This window comes from Scyliorhinus canicula, chromosome 10 (assembly GCF_902713615.1).
Source record: "Scyliorhinus canicula chromosome 10, sScyCan1.1, whole genome shotgun sequence".
Lineage (NCBI taxonomy): Eukaryota > Metazoa > Chordata > Chondrichthyes > Carcharhiniformes > Scyliorhinidae > Scyliorhinus > Scyliorhinus canicula.
This window is the reverse complement of record NC_052155.1, coordinates 17587163-17605250: the sequence shown is the minus strand read 5'-3', so window position 1 is coordinate 17605250 and position 18088 is coordinate 17587163. Positions and strand designations below refer to the sequence as shown.

General features: G+C 48.7%; 1 protein-coding gene across 2 annotated transcripts in view; it reads right to left on the bottom strand.

Annotated features, from left to right (window-relative positions):
* LOC119972251 (protein spire homolog 1-like) overlaps nucleotides 1-17331 on the bottom strand; it is a 265885-nt gene extending 248554 nt beyond the window's left edge. The window contains exon 1 of one of the 2 annotated variants that reach the window (XM_038808654.1): nucleotides 16828-17331. In XM_038808654.1, the coding sequence (XP_038664582.1) occupies nucleotides 16828-17098 (271 nt within the window). In that variant the 5' untranslated portion in view covers nucleotides 17099-17331. The remainder of the gene's footprint in view (nucleotides 1-16827) is intronic. The other variant, XM_038808655.1, reaches the window with a different exon arrangement.
* Between the last annotated feature and the right edge of the window lie 757 nt (nucleotides 17332-18088).

Here is an 18088-nt window from a genome sequence, read left to right as displayed (position 1 = left end):
CACAACCTTGGACTTCTGGTGGCAGCCATGGAGTGAGTGGTCGTACACAGGACAGCTCCCGCTCGAAGGAGTTGATTTGACATCTTTTTACCTGAAAGCAGGGGAATTTTGACAGGACAGTGTAGTTGACTGTGTGGAGGAGAAGTTCCCCCCTGTGAGTGGCAGGTCTGCTGGTTATCAAACACGGTAGAAAAAGGTGAAAGACCTGGCCAAGGAAATGGAAGAGGCCTGTGGCACGGTAGCAATTGAGAAGGTGGCGGAGAGGGAAGGGTTGTCGCCAGTTGGAAAACCCCAGATGAAGCATCTGATGGCATTTATTCAAGAGGAGTACCACCAGTAGCGAACGGAGATACTTGAGGATCGGTCGAAGGCCCTCGAGGGAACAGTAGCACCCCTGAAAAGATCGATGGAGAGTCGAGAAGTGTTTGGAGGCACAAGGGTCGCAGATCCAGAAGATGGAGAGGGTGATGTCGGACCACAATGCTCGGGTGGTGGCATTGGAGGCAGAGGTATGCCCCCTGGGGGACCTTTGCAAGTCATGAAGGGCAAAGGTAGAGGAGCAGGAGAACAGGTCGAGAAGGCAGAACCTGCATATCGTTGGGCTGCCTGAAGGAGTGGAAGGCATGAGTGCCACGAGATACGTCTCAATGATGCACGCAAAGCTGGTGGCGGACAAGGCCCTAGAGGTGGATAGGGCGCACTGGTTCCCAAGGGCGAATCCAAGATCAAGGGGGGGGGGGGGCAATCACAGACAGTGATTGTGAGGCTCCATAGGTTTGTGGAGAAGGAGAAAGAAGATCCTGCGGTGGGCCAGGGAGAAATGGAAAAGCGAATGGGAGGGGTCTGAATCTATCAGGACATTGAAGTGGAGCTGGCGCAAAGGCAACGTGGCAGTGTTGGAGAATGAGTGGATGGGGGGGGGAGAAGCGGGCCATCTTCGATGGGCCCAGTTCAGGGCAAAACTAAAGGAGGTAGAATTGGAAGGGTAGGATGGCGGACAGTAGAGGGGAATGGAGGCACAAGCCTCTGGTAAGGTTCATGACATGGAATGTAAGGAGACTGAATGAGCCGGTGAAGAGGTCTGGGGTCATCGCGCACCTGAAGAGTTTGAAGGCGGGGGTGGTCTTTCTGCAGGAGATGAACCTCCAAGAGAAGGATCAGGCCAGGTTGAGAAAGGAATGGGTGGGTCAGGTATTTTATGGGGGTTTGATTCAAAGTTGCAAAGAATGGCCATCTTGCTGAGCAAAAGGATGAGGTTTGAAGGTGCAAAGGAAGTATGGGACCCGGGTGGGAGGTATGTGATAGTGAGCGAGATGTTAGAGGGGACAGCAGTGGAGTTAGTGAACGTTTACAAGCCGAATTGGGATGACGTGGAGTTCGTGAAGGGGTTGCTGGGAACGACTCCGGACCTAGACACGCACGTGTTGATAACGGGTGATTTTAATTGCGTGCTGGAAACGAGGGTAGATAGTCGAGCCCTAAGTCAATGGGAAGGTTGAGGATGGTGAAGGAGCTGGGAGGGTTTATGGGAAGGATGGGAATGGTGGATCCATGGAGGGAGTGAACCTTCTTCTTGCATACAAGGTATTGGATTGGGTTTTGTTTATTGTTACGTGTACCGAGGTACAGTGAAAAGTATTTTTCTGCGAGCAGCACAACAGATCATTAAGTACATGAAAAGAGAAGGAAATAAAGAAAATACATAATAGGGCAACACGAGGTACACAATGTAACAACTTAACACCGGCATCGGGTGAAGCATACAGGGGTGTAGTGTTAATGAGGTCAGTCCATAAGAGGGTTGTTTAGGAGTCTGGTGACAGTGGGGAAGAAGCTGTTTTTGAGTCTGTTTGTGCGTGTTCTCAGACTTCTGCATCTCCTGCCCGATGGAAGAAGTTCAAAGAGTGAGTAAGCCGGGTGGGAGAAGTCTTTGATTATGCTGCCTGCTTTCCCCAGGCAGCGGGAGGTGTAGATGGAATCAATGGATGGGAGGCAGGTTTGTGTGATGGGCTGGCTGTGTTCACAACTCTCTGAAGTTTCTTGCAGTCTTGGGCTGAGTAGTTGCCATACCAGGCTGTGATGCAGCCCAATAGGATGCTTTCTGTGGTGCATCTGTAAAAGTTGGTAAGAGTTAGTGTGGACATGCTGAATTTCCTTAGTTTCCTGAGGATGTATACTCCAGAATTGACTTTTTTCTAGTGAGTCAAGTGGTGTTGATGGGGGTGGTGGGGTGGAGTATGTGGGAATCGTGATCTCAGACCGTGCGCCACACTGGCAGGAAGCAGAGGCCGGGATGGAGGTTAGATTTGGGGCTTTTGGCGGACAAAGGGTTCTGTGAGAAGGTGTGGTCAGTGATCAGAGATTATGTGGCGTTGAATCAGAATGGGGGAGGTATCGGCGGCCACATTTTGGAAGGCGTTGAAGGCAGTAGTTTGGAGGGAAGTTATCTCGTTCAAGGCGCATAGAGATAGGAGGGAGGTGAATGGCCGGTTGTTGGATGAGATAGTCAAAGTGGACAGGAAGTATTAAGTGCCCCCACCAGAGAGGTTGGCGGAGAGAAAGGTTACAGGAACAATTCGACAGGTTGTCAACGGGGGAAGGCAGTGGGGCTGCATTGGAGGACGAGAGGGGTGCAGTATGAATATGGAGAGAAGGTGAGCCATATGCTAGTCCATCAGCTATGGAGGCAGGCCGCGTCCAGGGAAATTCTGAGGGTACGGACAGGGAAGGGGGAAGTAGTGTCGGAGCCAGGAAAGATTAACAAGGTGTTCAGGGAGTACAAGAGAAGTTATATAGGGCCGATCCGGGTGGTGAGGAAGGGGATATGGGGCGGGTTTTGGATGAGCTGGAAATCCCAAGGCTGGATGAAGAGAAGAGGTGGGCACTGGAGGAGCCTTGGTGGGGGCACTTAGTACTTCCTGTCCACTTTGACTATCTCATCCAACAACTGGCCATACACCTCCCTCCTATCTCTATGCGCCTTGAATGAGATAACTTCCCTCCGAACTACTGCCTTCAACGCCTCCCAAAATGTGGCCACCGATACCTCTCCCATTCTGAGCGAAGTGATGGATAGCATAAAAGGGATGAATTTGGGGAAGGCCCCAGGGCCGGACAGTTACCCGGTGGAGTTCTATAAGGAATTCCCGACAGAGCTGGCACCACATTTACTGGGGATGTTTAGTGAAGCGCTGGAAAGGGGGGGCTACTAGAGTTACTGACCCTGCCGTCGATCACGCTGATCCCGAAGAAGGGGAAGGACCCGTTGGAGTGTGGGTCATACAGGTCCATATCACTGTTAAACACGGATGTGAAAGCGTTGGCTAAGTTAGTGGCGGCGAGAATGGAAGGATGGAAGTTCCGCGGGTGATTGCAGAGGACCAAACGACTTTCATAAAGGGCAGGCAATTAGGCGATTATTAAACATGGTCATGACCCCGTGAAAGGTGGTCCGGGGTCGGGGAGCCAATCTTGGGGTGTTGCCATTTAAGGTAGCCAGGTTTAGATTCAGGTATTTGGGGGTTCAGGAGATATGGGAGTGGGCGGTGAGGCACAAATGGAACCTGACAAAGTTGGTGGAGGAGGTAAAGGAGGAATTTACGAGATGGGATATGTTACACCGGACACTGGCAGGGAGGGTCCTAGTGGTAAAAATGAACATCCCGCCAAGGTTCCTGTTTGTATTCCAGACCCTCTTGATCTTCATCCCGAAGGCCTTTTTACAGAAACGTGATGCAGCGATTCTGGAGTTTATATGGGTGGGGAAGGTATCTAGGGTGAAGTGGGCCTTGCTACAGCGGCAGAAGAGGGGGGGGGGTTGGCGTTACCAAATCTGTTGCACTACAATTTGTGGGGGGGGGGGGGGGTTTAGGATGGAGGAGGAGTCCTGTAGGGGATCCAGTCTGAGGACCATAGCTGCTTCCGCTGGCACCGAGGAGGTACACGGAAAGCCCGGTGGTATAGTCCACGCTGAGGGTGTGGAACCAGTTGAGGAGAAATTTTAGGATGGAGGGGATGTCGGTGCTGACACTGTGGGAACCATGTTTAAACCGGGGGAGACGGATGGCATGTATAGGAGGTGGGACTGGTGAGGGCTATCAGCGAAGGGCTTTGAGATACATTGGGGACGGTTCATGACCAAGGAATTGTTCATCATGGGGGTGGGGGGGGGAGCTTGCACAAACTGTGAACTGTGATGTGTGGAGAATGTTTTATGGATTTAGTTATGTCTTTGTACTTTTGAATATGTTTGGAATAAAATACATTTTTTTTAAAAGAAGAAAAGAACAACTGTGGCAAAATAAATTTACATATTTTGTTAATTTTGAAGCGGCGATTGCTCAAAATTTGTTATCCAATGGATATGGGCGAAGAGCAGGTACATGGAGTTAGGACACAAATCAACCATACATAATTACATTGAATGGTTTAAGGGACTGAATGGCCTCCTCCAGTTTCTGTGTCCTGAGCTACAGTACAGCTGTGTTTTTACAGTGTGCTGTTTGGAGGATACATCCAGGCACAGATTTTGTTTCAGACAGATTGATAGAAGGTTTAGAAGATGGTGCCAATCATGGTGGGACGTGCTAATCATGGTGTATATAGCACTTGGGGTGAATGGGACCAAAGGCTAGGGGGAGAAAGCAGGATTAGGCAATAGAGTTGGATGAGCAACCATGATCATGATGAATGGCGGAGCAGGCTCGAAGGGCCAAGAGGCCTCCTCCAGCTCCTATCTCTATGTGTGAAGAGAACTTGGATGATGTAGGAATGAAATGTAATGATTCTCTCAGGCCACAGTCTTGCCACAGTAATTTCTAAGGGTGGCAACCTAGGGGGAAAAGGCATCAAAGTGGAATGGGGGAGGGGGGGGTTTTAAAGAGTTCAGAAGAGTAGTAGAGGGAGATTCGACAGACAGTGAAAAATAACTTGGATCCTGAATGATTCCCTGCCTGAAAGAGCCTGGGATAAGGAAGGTAACGGAATGAGTGCAGGGTGGAAAGAGAGGTGAGCCCAAAGATCATGCACTGCAAAAAACAAAGTCAGGAAATGGATTACAGCATAGAAGAAATAATCATATGTTGGACTTGCAGAAAGAGAGGAGTTGCCGAGTTAAATTCGCTGTCCACAATGTGTTTCAAATCAAAAATATTTATCAGGGCTTCCCACTGGGTGGTCTAGACACCAGCCTGATTCAAGTTGGCTTCTTCATAGAATCATGGAATCCCGACAGGGCAGACGGAGGTCATTCGGCCCATCGGGTCTGCGACAATACATCGAACGAGCACTACCAATATCCATTCACCCAACCACCCCTCCCTACCCCCCTTAACCCCATAACCTAACCTGCACATCCCTGGACACGAAGGGGCAATTTATCATGGCCAATCCACCTAACCTGTACATCTTTGGACTGTGGGAGGAAACCGGAGTACCCACACAGACACGGGGAGAAATTGCACACTCCACACAGACAGTGGCCCAAGGCCGGAATTGAACCCAGGCCCCTGCCGCTGTGAGGCAGTGGTGCTAACCACTATGCCATCGTGCCGCCCCACGGTGATGCCTATCAGAGGATTAATTGGCTGCATTTTGTGCAATGTCCAATCTCGTTGCACCAGGACATCTGCATTCCTTCAAAACAAAATTACAGTAAATACCACGGTTACTTTTACAACCATTTGGGCAGGCCAATGGGCCACAATGTCTAAAAGCCGACATCTCTGACAATGCAGCACTGTGTGTATATGCGTTGGTGTGTGTGTGTGGGGGGGGGGGGGGGGGGGTGCTGTGCAAATGTGTGCATGTGTTCATGTGTTAGTGTGCTTGTCTGTGTCTTTGCAATGTGTGTACAATAATAATAATCGCTTATTGTCACAAGTAGGCTTCAATGAAGTTACTGTGAGAAGCCCCTCATCGCCACATTCCGGTGCCTGTTCGGGGAGGCCGGTATGGGAATTGAACTTGCGCTGCTGGCCTTGTTCTGCATTACAAGCCGGCTGTTTAGCCCACTGTGCTAAACCAGCCCTGTATGCCAGTGTTTGTGTGTGTACATGTGCACACCTGTGTTTCGGTGTGTGTGTGGAGAGGGAGAGAAAATATGCCTGTGTGTGAGTGGATGTGCCAGGATGTTTTGCTACCATTGATAAGACAAATCCCATCAGACTGCACCATACATCAGCCATGCTTCCTGAAGGACATGTCAGAAAGTACAATTAGATCCATTGAAATCATGAATGAAGGAGGCCCTTTAGCCCATCTGACCTCATCCTTCCAGTAACCTATAGTGCAATCGTTTCCTCGGGATAGCTTTTTAACATCTGAGTGAACAGACAAGCAACTTCCTTAGATTCCAAGCTGATAGAAAAGGCAAGTGTTATACAAATAAAGGCTTGATGAAATGGGATGTTATGTTGAAAGTCACTGATGATTGAGTGGACTTTTCATCACAGATTTGTCTCAGTAATGTAAACTGCGAGCTGTCAGTAATGTTAATTGTTACTTATGATAACAGCTCCTCCCATGACACATCAACACATACTGTCAGTATGCTATTATTCTCCTGTTCCTGCAGCACACTGCATACACAGAATTACATGAAAATTAAGTTGCTTAGTCTCTGTACACAACTGCTTCAGTCTGCATTCTTGTTTTTGACTTAAGGCAGCTCAAATAACGGTGTACACCATGCAATGTGCCTGGTCTCTTCAGTCCAGAACAGGATTTATATCTGACAGCATCTCATTCAAGATTTGGCAATGTAACGATGAAACACATTATCAGGAATTAAAACAATTGCCTGGGAAAAAGGCATGGTCCCTTCTGGTGGAGTGGAATGTGTGTTGGTGTGAGACAATGCTGCTCCGATACACTGGGATGCTTGTACTGGTGTGGGTGGGAATGTGGGTGGGGATGTTGGTTGACATGGTTGTGCTCTATGTTGTGTGAGCACCCTAGGCACATAGCAGCAAGAATAGGTCATTCAGCCCATCAAGCACGTTCTGCAATTCAATGTGATCATGGCTGATTATCCACTTCAAAGCCTTTTCCCCGCACTCCCCCCATATCCCCTTATCTCATTAATTTTTTTAAATCGGTTAATCTCTGCGGTAAACATACTCAGTGCTGGAGCTTCCACAGCCCTCGGAGGTAGAGAATTCCAAAGATTCACAATCCTCTGGGAAATGTCACCTCATCTCGTTCCAAAATTGTGTCTCCTGGTCTTGGATCCCCCAGCCGAGGGAAACATTTGAGCTGCATCTACTCTGTCTATTCTTTTTAAGTATTTTGTGGGTTTCACTGAGACCACCTCTAATTCTTCGAAACTCTCACGAATACAGGCCCAGTTTGCCCAATCTCTCTTCATAAGAGTGTCCCACCATCCCCGGAACAAGTCTGATTAACCTTCACTGCACTCTCTCCATAGCAATAATATCTTTCCTAAGGTTAGGTGACCAAAACTGCACACAATACTCCAGATGCGGTCTAACCAAGGTTTTATACAATAGAATGAAGGTTTTGCCACTCCCGTCTCAAATACTCTTGTGATAAAGGTTAGCTTTCCATTAGCCTTCCTAATTGTTTGGTGTACCTCCACTTTAGCCTTCAGAGACATATTAACAATAATACCCAGATCCACTTGCATGGATCCAGAACTGGCTTGGCCATATAAGACAGAGGGTAACAGTAGAAGGGTGTTTTTCCGAATGAAGGTCTGTAACTAGTGGTGTTCCACAGGAGTCAGTTCTGGGACCTCTGCAATATATAAATCACTTGGAAGAAGACGTTGCGGGTCTGATTAGCAAGTTTGCGGATGATACTAAGATTGCAGGATAGTGATGAAGATTGTCAGAGGATACAACAGTATATAAATAGGCTGCAAAATTGGGCAGAGAAATGGTAAATGGAATTTAACCCGCATAAATGCAAGGTGATGCACTTTGGTAGATCCAATTCAGGTGGGAGCTATAAAATAAATGGCAGAACCATCAGGAGCATCTCCTGATAGAACCATCAGGAGACACAGAGATCTGGGTGTGCAGGTCCACAGATCCTTAAAAGTGGCAGCACAGGTGGAAATGATGGTGAAGAAAGCATATAGCATGCTTGCCATCATAGGATGAGGGTGTCGAGTATAAAAGCTCGAAAATTATGTTACAATTATATAGAACGTTGGTTAGGCCACATTTGGAATACTGTGTCCAATTCTGGGGCAAAATTCTCCCCTACCCGGCGTGGCGGGAGGTCGCAGCGTAGCAGAGTGGCGCCAACCACTCCGGCGTCGGGCCTTCCCAAAAGGTGCAGAATTCTCCGCACCTTTAGAGGCTAGGCACGCGGCGGAGTGGCACCCGCTCTGCCGATGGTGCCAAAACTGGCGCCAACGGCCTTTGGCACTACGACGCCCAGCATTGGGGCTGGCCGAAAGGCCTTCGCTGGTCCGTGCATGTGCCGGAGCATCAGCAGCCGCTGACGTCACCACCGGCGCATGCGCGGTGGAGAGGGTCTCTTCCACCTCCGCCATGGTGGAGGCCGTGGCGGCGGCGGAATAAAAAGAGTGCCCCCACGGCACTGGCCCGCCCGCCGATTGGTGGGCCCTGATCTCGGGCCAGGCCACCGTGGGGGCACCCCCGGGGTCCGATCGCCCCGCGCGCCCCCCCCCCCCCCCGGACCCCTGGGTCCACTCGTGCCGCCAATCCCGCCGGCACAGAGGTGGTTTAAACCACGTCGGCGGGATTGGCCTGTCAACGGCGGGACTTCGGCCCAACGTGGGCCGGAGAATCACCGCCGGGGGCACGCCGATCGGCGGGGCGCAATTCCTGCTCCCGCCGATTCCCGGTTGGCAGAGAATTCCGATCACGGCGGGGGCGGGATATACGCCGGCCCCGGGCGATTCCCCGACCCTGCGAGGGGTCAGAGAATTCCGCCCCTGGTCACAGCACTACCAGAAGGACCTGGAGACTTTGGAGAGCGTACAGAAAAGGTTTACCTGGTATGGAGGGTATTAGCTATGAGGAGAGATTGAATAAACTGGAATTATTCTCCCTAGAGAGGAGGCCGAGGGGAGACCTGATAGAAGTTTATAAAATTATTAGGGGTATAGATAGGGTGAACAGTTGGAGGCTTTTTCCCCAGGGCGGAAATGACAATTACAAGGGGCACAGGTTCAAGGTGAGGGGGGAAAGGTTCAGTGGAGATGTGCGGAGGAGATTTTTTTTACACAGAGGGTGATGGTGGCCTAGAATGCACTGCCAAGTGAGGAGGTTGAGGCAGATACGTTAGTGACCTTTCAGACTTATCTGGATAGGCACATGAACAGACGAGGTATCGAAGGATACAGGCGGTTGGTCTAGATATGATACATGATCGGCGCAGGCTTAGAGGGCCGAAGGGCCTGTCCCTGTGCTGTGTTGTTCTTTGTACATCTACACTTTCTAATCTTATGAGTTAAGAAATACTTTGCGCATCTAGTGCTCCTCTCACATTTTTGCACATTATATTTGTGTCATCCGTGAACTTGTACATGTTACATCTTGTCCTCACATCTAAATCATTGATATCTATTGTGAACAGCTAGGACCCTGAGTATTGACCCCTGCACTAGTCACAGCGTGACAACACGAGAATGACCGTTTTATTCCTACTCTGTTTTCTGCCTGTTAACCAATCCTTAATCCATGCCAATACGTTACCTCCTATCCCATAGAACATAGAACAGTACAGCACAGAACAGGCCCTTCGGCCCTCAATGTTGTGCCGAGCCATGATCACCCTACTCAAACCCACGTATCCACCCTATACCCGTAACCCAACAACCCCCCCCCTTAACCTTACTTTTTTTATTAGGACACTATGGGCAATTTAGCATGGCCAATCCACCTAACCTGCACATCTTTGGACTGTGGGAGGAAACCGGAGCACCCGGAGGAAACCCACGCACACAGGGGGAGGACGTGCAGACTCCACACAGACAGTGACCCAGCCGGGAATCGAACCTGGGACCCTGGAGCTGTGAAGCATTTATGCTAACCACCATGCTACCCTGCTGCCCATGTACTTTAATTTTGCTAACTAACCTCCTGTGGGAACTTTATCAAAAGCCTTCTGAAATCTTTCACGCTTTAATGAGTGGCAAAGGATGGCAGGTGGGATTGCCGCCTTCACTCGGGGGGAGGTCCCACCTTAGGAGCTGCATGCCAATCTGATTTGTACAACAGGAGCTGCAATGGACCGAAGAGAAAATGCTTCAAGAGGTCAGAGCCTAAGCCCTGGGACCTCACGGCAAGGTAAGCTTTGGGGGACCCATGGCAGGGGAGGTCTGGGAGGTTGGAGAGTTGGGGTTCGGGTTTGAGATTAAGGGAGTTGGCCAAAATTAAGGAGATCATATCAAGCAGTCAGGCTGCAAATAGGAAGGTGCAAGGCCACAAAAGAATTTAAATAAGACGATGAGAAGCTTTGAATGGGGGAGTTCAGAGACCAAGAATCTGGGTCTCTGTCCAAGGTACAACAAGACTTGTTTACTCCAAAAGTCTCCATGCCAGCTTCCCAAACCCTATCATTCACCCACTTCAACTTGTTAGATCATTGCTCTCCGTACCTTGTCCAGTACTCCATCAATATTCAGTCCCATTGATCAAACAACCTCTTCTTACCAACTTTCATTCATTCGCTGTTAATTTCAAAATCCTGGTCCTCAACTACAAATACCTCTTTGTCCTCGCCTTTCTTTACCTCTGCAGCATTTCCCCCCTCCCCAGGGCAAAGGAGGGCAATAGAGGGGTAACTAAATTAACTAGAGAATGGGATGGGAAATAAAATCGTTTTAAGTGAAAAAGTGTGATAAAATGACCAGCCAAACAAACGGGAAGTTATACAGAGCAGAGTTCTATATGAAAATGCATATAACAAGTGATTTTGAAGCACAAATCAGTCTTAGGAACTGAGTAATTTAGGAAACAGGAGAAGCAGTAGGACATTCGGCCCCTCGAGCCTGGTCCAGCATTCAACCAGATTGTGACTGATCTTCTACCTCAATGACATTTTTCCCACACACTCTCCATATCCCTTAATACCTTTAATAACTAGAAATCTATCTATCTCAGTTTTGAACATACTCAATAACTAGGCCTCGACATTCCTCTGGGGTAGAGAACTCCAAAGATTCGGAGTAAAGAAAATTGTCCTCTTTCATTCATAAATGGCCTACCCCTTATTTTGAGACTGAGTCCCCTGCTTCTAGGCATCCCCCCCCACCCCCCCCCCCACCCCCCCACCCCCCCACCCCCCCCACCCCCCCACCCACCCCCCCCACCCCCCCCACCCCACCCCCCCACCCCCCCACCCCCCCCCCCCACCCCACCCCCCCACCCCCCCCCCCCACCCCACCCCCCCACCCCCCCCCCACCCCACCCCCCACAACACCCCCACCCCCCCCCCCACCCCACCCCCCCCCCCACCCCCCCCCACCCCCCCCACCCCCCACCCCACCCCCCCACCCACCCCCCCCCCCACCCACCCCCCCCCCCACCCACCCCCCCCCACCCACCCCCCCCCCACCCCCCACCCCCCCACCCCCCCCCACCCCCCACCCCCCACCCCCCCCACCCCCCACCCCCCCACCCCCGACAACTGAGACAGTAGATGGGACCTTGGTCTGAGGTGTCACTGGAAAGGCGGCATCTCCAACAGAACAACACTCCCTCGCTAACACACTGGAGTGTCAACGTCGATTGGATGCTCATGTCTCTGGTGTCGATTTTAAACCCACAACCTTTTAACTCAAGAGACAAGAATGCTACCCACCAAGCCACAGCCACCTCACTTAAATTCCTTGAAAATATTCAAGTTTTCTGGAACAAATATTTTAGAACCAAAAGAGGAACTGGTCACACTGGATTTAGTGGTGACTAACAACAGAGAATTACTTAGCAATCTGACAGCAATGGAACACTTTGTGATTAGCTACCGTAAAACAATTGAATTTGATATTCAGTTCGACAGTAACAAGGAAGAGTCATCAACTAAGGCATCCAATTTAAATAAGGCAAACTAAATTTAAGAAAATGTATTCAAATTGTTATTGGGTAAAGCTGCAGCCCAACAGTGGGAATGGGATTTACTCATGGAAATAGTCAGTATGCCCTTAAAGGCAAAGACTCCACTTGTTAAACAAATTAGCCAAGATCAAGCCAGAAGAAAAAGTAATGCAAGGAACAAATAATACATAATATTCGTGGGGAAAGTGGTAACCCAGTGCACTGGGAGAGATGGAAAAAGCAACAAAGGGATACAAAGAAAGTAGTGAAAGGAGCAAAATTGAAATAAACATTACAAGGGCAGGGTTTAAGAGGGAGTGTGAAAAGAGAACATAGGCACAATAAAGACTAGTGCAGACTCGGTTATAATGGTTAATACGAAAATGGCAGGCTTGTTAATTTTCCTGCCCACGCAGGAATAGTCATGGGCAGGACAGAATATTTGACAGAAGTGCAAAAATCCATTGACTTCAAGCAGGAATTTCTGGAAAATCCCGCTCCCCCGTATTGGTTTGCACTACAGATGAAGGGGATAAAATATCCGTGGTTAAAGAGTGTGTTAAAGAATTAAATTTATGTAGCATCTTTCATGACTTCAGGATGTCCCAAAATGCTTTGCAAATAATGAAATATTTTTAAGTGTAGTCCGGTTACGGTGGAGGAAATCGTATTTAATTTGCACGCATCTAGTTCCCACAAGCAGCAAATAACCAGATCATTCATTTTTAGTAAAGATGATTGGGAATAAATATTGACTGGGATAACACGATATTTCCCTTGCTCTTGTTTAAATAGATCATGGGGATCTCTTGCATCCACCAGAAAGAATTGGGTTATCACTTCTTGCATGTTATATATTCCATGCATAACTTTTTTATTCTGACTTAATATTGTCTCTTAGCTCATTTGTTGATCATGGAGTCTTTGCCTTTTAGGGGTATGTACTTTTAAAAATACCATACCAACTATTTCTTTGAATATTTCTCATACCCAATTTTTACCTGTGAATTTACCCAGTAACAGTTTAGACCAGTTTACTTAAATTTCATTTGCCTTACTTAAATTTAACACCTGTGTTGATGACTCTCCATTCTCACTGTCAGACTTGGGGATGGATTTTCACAGAGCCAGGCTCACTTTGGAGCGCTTTAAAAATGGCAGATGGGATCCTGATGAACATGTCCCACCGCGATTTCAGGCAGATCCCATATTTGCCAGCAGAAGAATGGGGGCAGGACGTGAATCACACAGGCAAGAAACCCAAACTCAGCAGAGGCATTTGAAATGGGTGCTGAGTTTGCACTGTGTCAAGAGCCAGAACACATAGTGGGTGAGTCAAATTTATGGAAGTGTGAACACTCTTGAAGGCCAGATAAGGTCTGTTTAAGTATGATGATTTGAAGTTATTTAAATCTCCCATCCTTTATTGTTGTGAAAAAAGGCTGCAACTTTCAGTTAAGGGTTAAAAAAAGACACTGGTTGCTGGAGTTCAATGGTTAAGAGGTCACCTGATGTACCCTACAAAAAGATTAGGCATTATCCCCTGCAGTTTCATTAACTGTTGACATTTTCCAAATATTGTTATTACAGTTGAGCCCACTATGAATGCTTGGCTGATTTTCAATAACTCCCAAACTACTTATCTCAGCAGGTGGCTGAGTTCACATATTGATTGACTTAAAGAGGTTATTAAAGGATTAGATGTCTTTGGTGTGGTTATTGAATAGTTTTGCATCTGCCCAAGGTAGATATTATGTGAGTGACTATGAATCTTCACGCAGAGTACGAGGGGTCATGGTGGTAGCAGAGGGCTATGTGAGGGCATAGAGATGCTATGGGGGACATGGGGTTGGCACTGGTGATTGAGGAGGCATGGGAATGGATGAGGTGAGCAGTGAGGGTTAGAGGGCATTTTATACAATTGGGCCAAAGCTTCAGAGAAAGAGGTGGACCTTCTGAGCAGCCGCCTCGGCACACACCTTCCTTCATGCTACCTCTGAACTTCCTCTGCAGGCAGTGGACCTGACTTCTTCTCATCCGGGAACAAACTATGGCGGGCAAGGGGACTCTTAAAAGAAACCGTTTGCTAAGTTTGAAAATTTTCCGACTCGAGCTTCTGGCCCTTAATATCAAATTTGATTGTTCTGTGGTAAATTTTTGTGAACTGCTCCATCGCTATCAAATTGTCAAACAATTCTATGTGGTTACTCATCACTGAATCCAATACAGCCAGTTCTTCTTTTTTTGGTTCTAAAACATATTGTTCTCGAAAGATATTCTGAACATGTTCAAGGAATTTAAATTTAAATGGTTTAAGATCTCATGCAAAAGCTAACACCCTCAACAATGCAGCAGTCCCTTAATACTACATTGTGGTTGCAGCATAAATGACGTGCTCAAATCTCCAGAGTGGAACTTGAACCTGCAATCTGTTGATATGGTGGACGAACATGCTATACCCACTAAGCAGCGCCTGAGATCAGAAAAAGTAATGTACATAACATGGAAACAAATGGGAATGGAATGAAAATTGGATTTCAGATAAGCTCCAGAAGTTGGTGATTTCCATCCCAGGTTTTGAAAAGAGCATATGACAGATTCTCCCGAATTACACCAGAGCATTCAGTTAAGAAGACAGATTGCATAAAGCTGCCGTTTATTTCCTTGAGTTTAGAAGGTGTAGGGTGATCAGATTAAGGAATTTTCGATAGGGTCAGTACACGGACATAGAGGCTTAACCTACACCGATGGCAGCACAGTGGACAAGCGCTGCAGAAACTTGGACTCGCTTGGGAAGATAGGAGTTCAAATCCTACTATTGCGGCTACTGAATTGAATTCAGTTAGTTAAATAAAATTTCAGATTTAAAAAAAGCTAATATCAGTCGCGGTGAGCATGAAGCTGCAGGATTGTCATAAGAACCCATCTGGTTTGTTAGGGAAGGAAATCTGCCATCCTTCCCTGGTCTGGCCTATACATGACTCCAGACCCACAGTGATGGGGATGACTCTTAACTGCCCTCTGAAATAGCCACTAAGGCAGAATGCCATCGCCTTCTCTGTGGTTATGCACGCTGGCCTTTCCAGTAATGCCGAAATCAACGAACAAATAAAAACCCAGAACAAGGCAGCATAATCTCAAAAATTACACTTGGACCTTGTAGGAATGGAGAGTGGGGACTCACTCCCACAAAAACTGGTTAAATTTAAATTTTCAAGACCAAATTTGTTTGAGGGCATTAAGAGATTATCGAACAGGTAAATGGTGTTGAAAGTAGGTGAAAATATGGAACAACACAGAACAGGCTCAAAAAGGTCCAATGATGTTCCTACATTCCACCTCTGGCCTCTTTGAACACCTCTCCCCGCCTTCACCCATCCCCACCTTGAGCAGCACAGCTCACCACTCTGGAGGGGGCTCAAAACGCCCTGCCTCCACCTTGCTATCTTCATTTTTTTTTAAAACACCCGCGCTCGACTTCGGTCAGCGACCCCACCGCAGCCCTAAACACCCCAAGACTGTTCCCCGTGCTGTTATCCCTACCCCTCCTGCCCCTGTGAGGCACTTTGCGACGCTGGAAAAAAAAAAGCTCTCAGCCAATGTTTCCCACTTTTGGCTGCCTGACAGAGCGTTGTTAATAATAATTTCATTCACCTGAGGAAGGAGCAGTGCTCCGAAAGCTAGTGTTTGAAACAAACATGTTGGACTTTAACGTGGTGTTGTAAGACTTCTTACTGTGCTCACCCCAGTCCAACGCCGGCATCTCCACATCAATAATAATTATGATCAAGAGCCCGTCATTGGCCGAGGGAGTCAAACTCCCGTTTTATTCCAGGGAATGCCAATGTTTGGCCTGGATCCTGCTTGTTTATCCTATGGAAATTAATGGTCGTGGCCACAAAGGGGCCTCTTGTTCCCTCCAACCAAGATGACTGAATAATCCGTTGTGTTTTTAAAATATTTCTTTGGTGGGTCCATACCGTTCCCTTTTCCAACATACTTATTTGAATAAAATTATTATTTTGCTAATGACCGAATTGGCGCTTTTTTATCCATGATTGCTGTCCCCATTCCCCATCCCCCACACACATTCTCTCTCACCCAGGCATTATCCTGCTTATTACTGATCTATTCATCGCTCTTTCCTCCTGAATCATTATTATTGTGCTGCTCTCTGCCCATCTCTCCAGCTTGTTTATCCCAGGCTGCACTGACCTTGCTACCAGACCAGCAATCTTCCTATCGCAATGAAACCCTATTGAGCCTCCCTCACAATCCTGTCTATACAGACACACATAATCATTTATTCAGACTTTGGCTCCTTTTTTCCAATCCTTCACTTTTGGGTTTTTTATTTTTGGTTTAATTCCACCTCCCAGATGTATTCCCCCGCCCCGCCCCCCTCCCCCCCCCCCCCCCCCCCCCAGCCCCAGGCACCAGCCCAGGCCTCTTGTTGTCTGTCGCTGACTCGACCGCCCATCATCGGCCTCTTCCCCCCCTTCTCCAAGCACCGACTCTTGTCTCCATCCCTGTCTCCTTTTTGCCACCATCACCAAAACCCCGGCCTCATTGCCCCTCCATCCCATCCCCATCCCGGGCTGCCGGCTATCCTGACACAACATTCCTTCTCTGACCTGACACATCCCTGTTTTCCTCTTGCCGTGAATGTTCATCAATGTATTTTGCCCCTCCACACGCACATACAATGGGTTTCTCAAGCAACCCTCCTCAGTCAAGGGTTGGTGATTTATGCCCAGCTCTCTCTCGGCTGTTATTGTTCCGCCACATTTCTTACCTGGGTCGCCCCGGATGCTGATGTTGCCATCCCGGTGCAGGATGACAGCCCTGGCGCCGCTCAGCCTGCCCCAGCAGGGCTGCCGCTCGCCGGCTGGCTGTGTAGGAGGAGGAGGGCGCCGCTGGCAGCGCAGGCTGCTGCAGCACTGGTAGCAGACGGCCCAAGCCTGCTCCTCGTTCAGGGGCTGGTTGTAAAGTTTCAGGATCTGCTCCAGGCTCAGCTCCTGGCAGTCCGGCTCCGCCGCCGCCTCCGCCGGGGATTGTTCTGCCATCGCCCCGGACAAGCTGGCTGAGTGGGTGGGTGGGTGTTTGTCAGGAGCGGATTGCAACACAGAATCAGCCCCTTTACACCATGGGCAGCAGGAATAAAGCCGGCACCATCTTCTCCAGCCACTGCCTCATCATCATTGTAGTATGATCAGCAGCTCCTGTGTCTCTCACTCATAGACCAGCCTCTTCCAGCGGCTTCTGATTAAACCCAATCATATGACTCGCTTCTCAATGCCTGGGAGACAAGAGAGCGATTCCACCGCGTGGTCTAAACGCCCGTCGTGTTCTCGCCTCATTTATTGCTGCATTTGCGCCTGCTTTTCGTTTCAATTTCTATCCATCCACAGGATGGGGGCGTCGCTGGCATTTATTACCCATCTCTAATTGCCCTTGAGAATGTGGCCGTGAGCTGCATTCTTGAGCCGCTGCAGTCCATGTGATGTGGGCGCACCCACTGATTTTAGGGGATGGAGTTCCAGGATTTTGACACAGCCAGAGTGAAGGAACTGCCATATATTTCCAAGTCAGGGTGGTGAGTGACTGGGGGGCGGGGTGGCTTGTCCTTCTTAGGTGGTAGAGGTCGCAGATTTGGATTGTGGTGTCCAAAGAGTCTTGGCCAGTTGCAGCAGTGCATCTTGTCGATGGTACCCACCTGCGGCCAGCCCATTGTGGCGGAGGGTGATGGAGGAAGTGAATGTTGACGGTGCTGGTTTGGCTGCTGATATGTTGAGCTGATGGTGTGGAGCTGCTTGAGTTTTGTTGGAGCTGTGCCTATCCAGGCAATTGGATTGTATTCCATCACACTCCTGACTTATAGAATTTACAGTGCAGAAGGAGGCCATTTGGCCCATCGAGTCTGCACCGGCCCTTACAAATAGCACCCTACTCAAGCCCACGTATCTACCCTATCCCCGTAACCCAGTAGCCCCCCACTTAACCTTTTTGGACACTAAATGCAATTTAGCATGGCCAATCTACCTAACCCGCACATC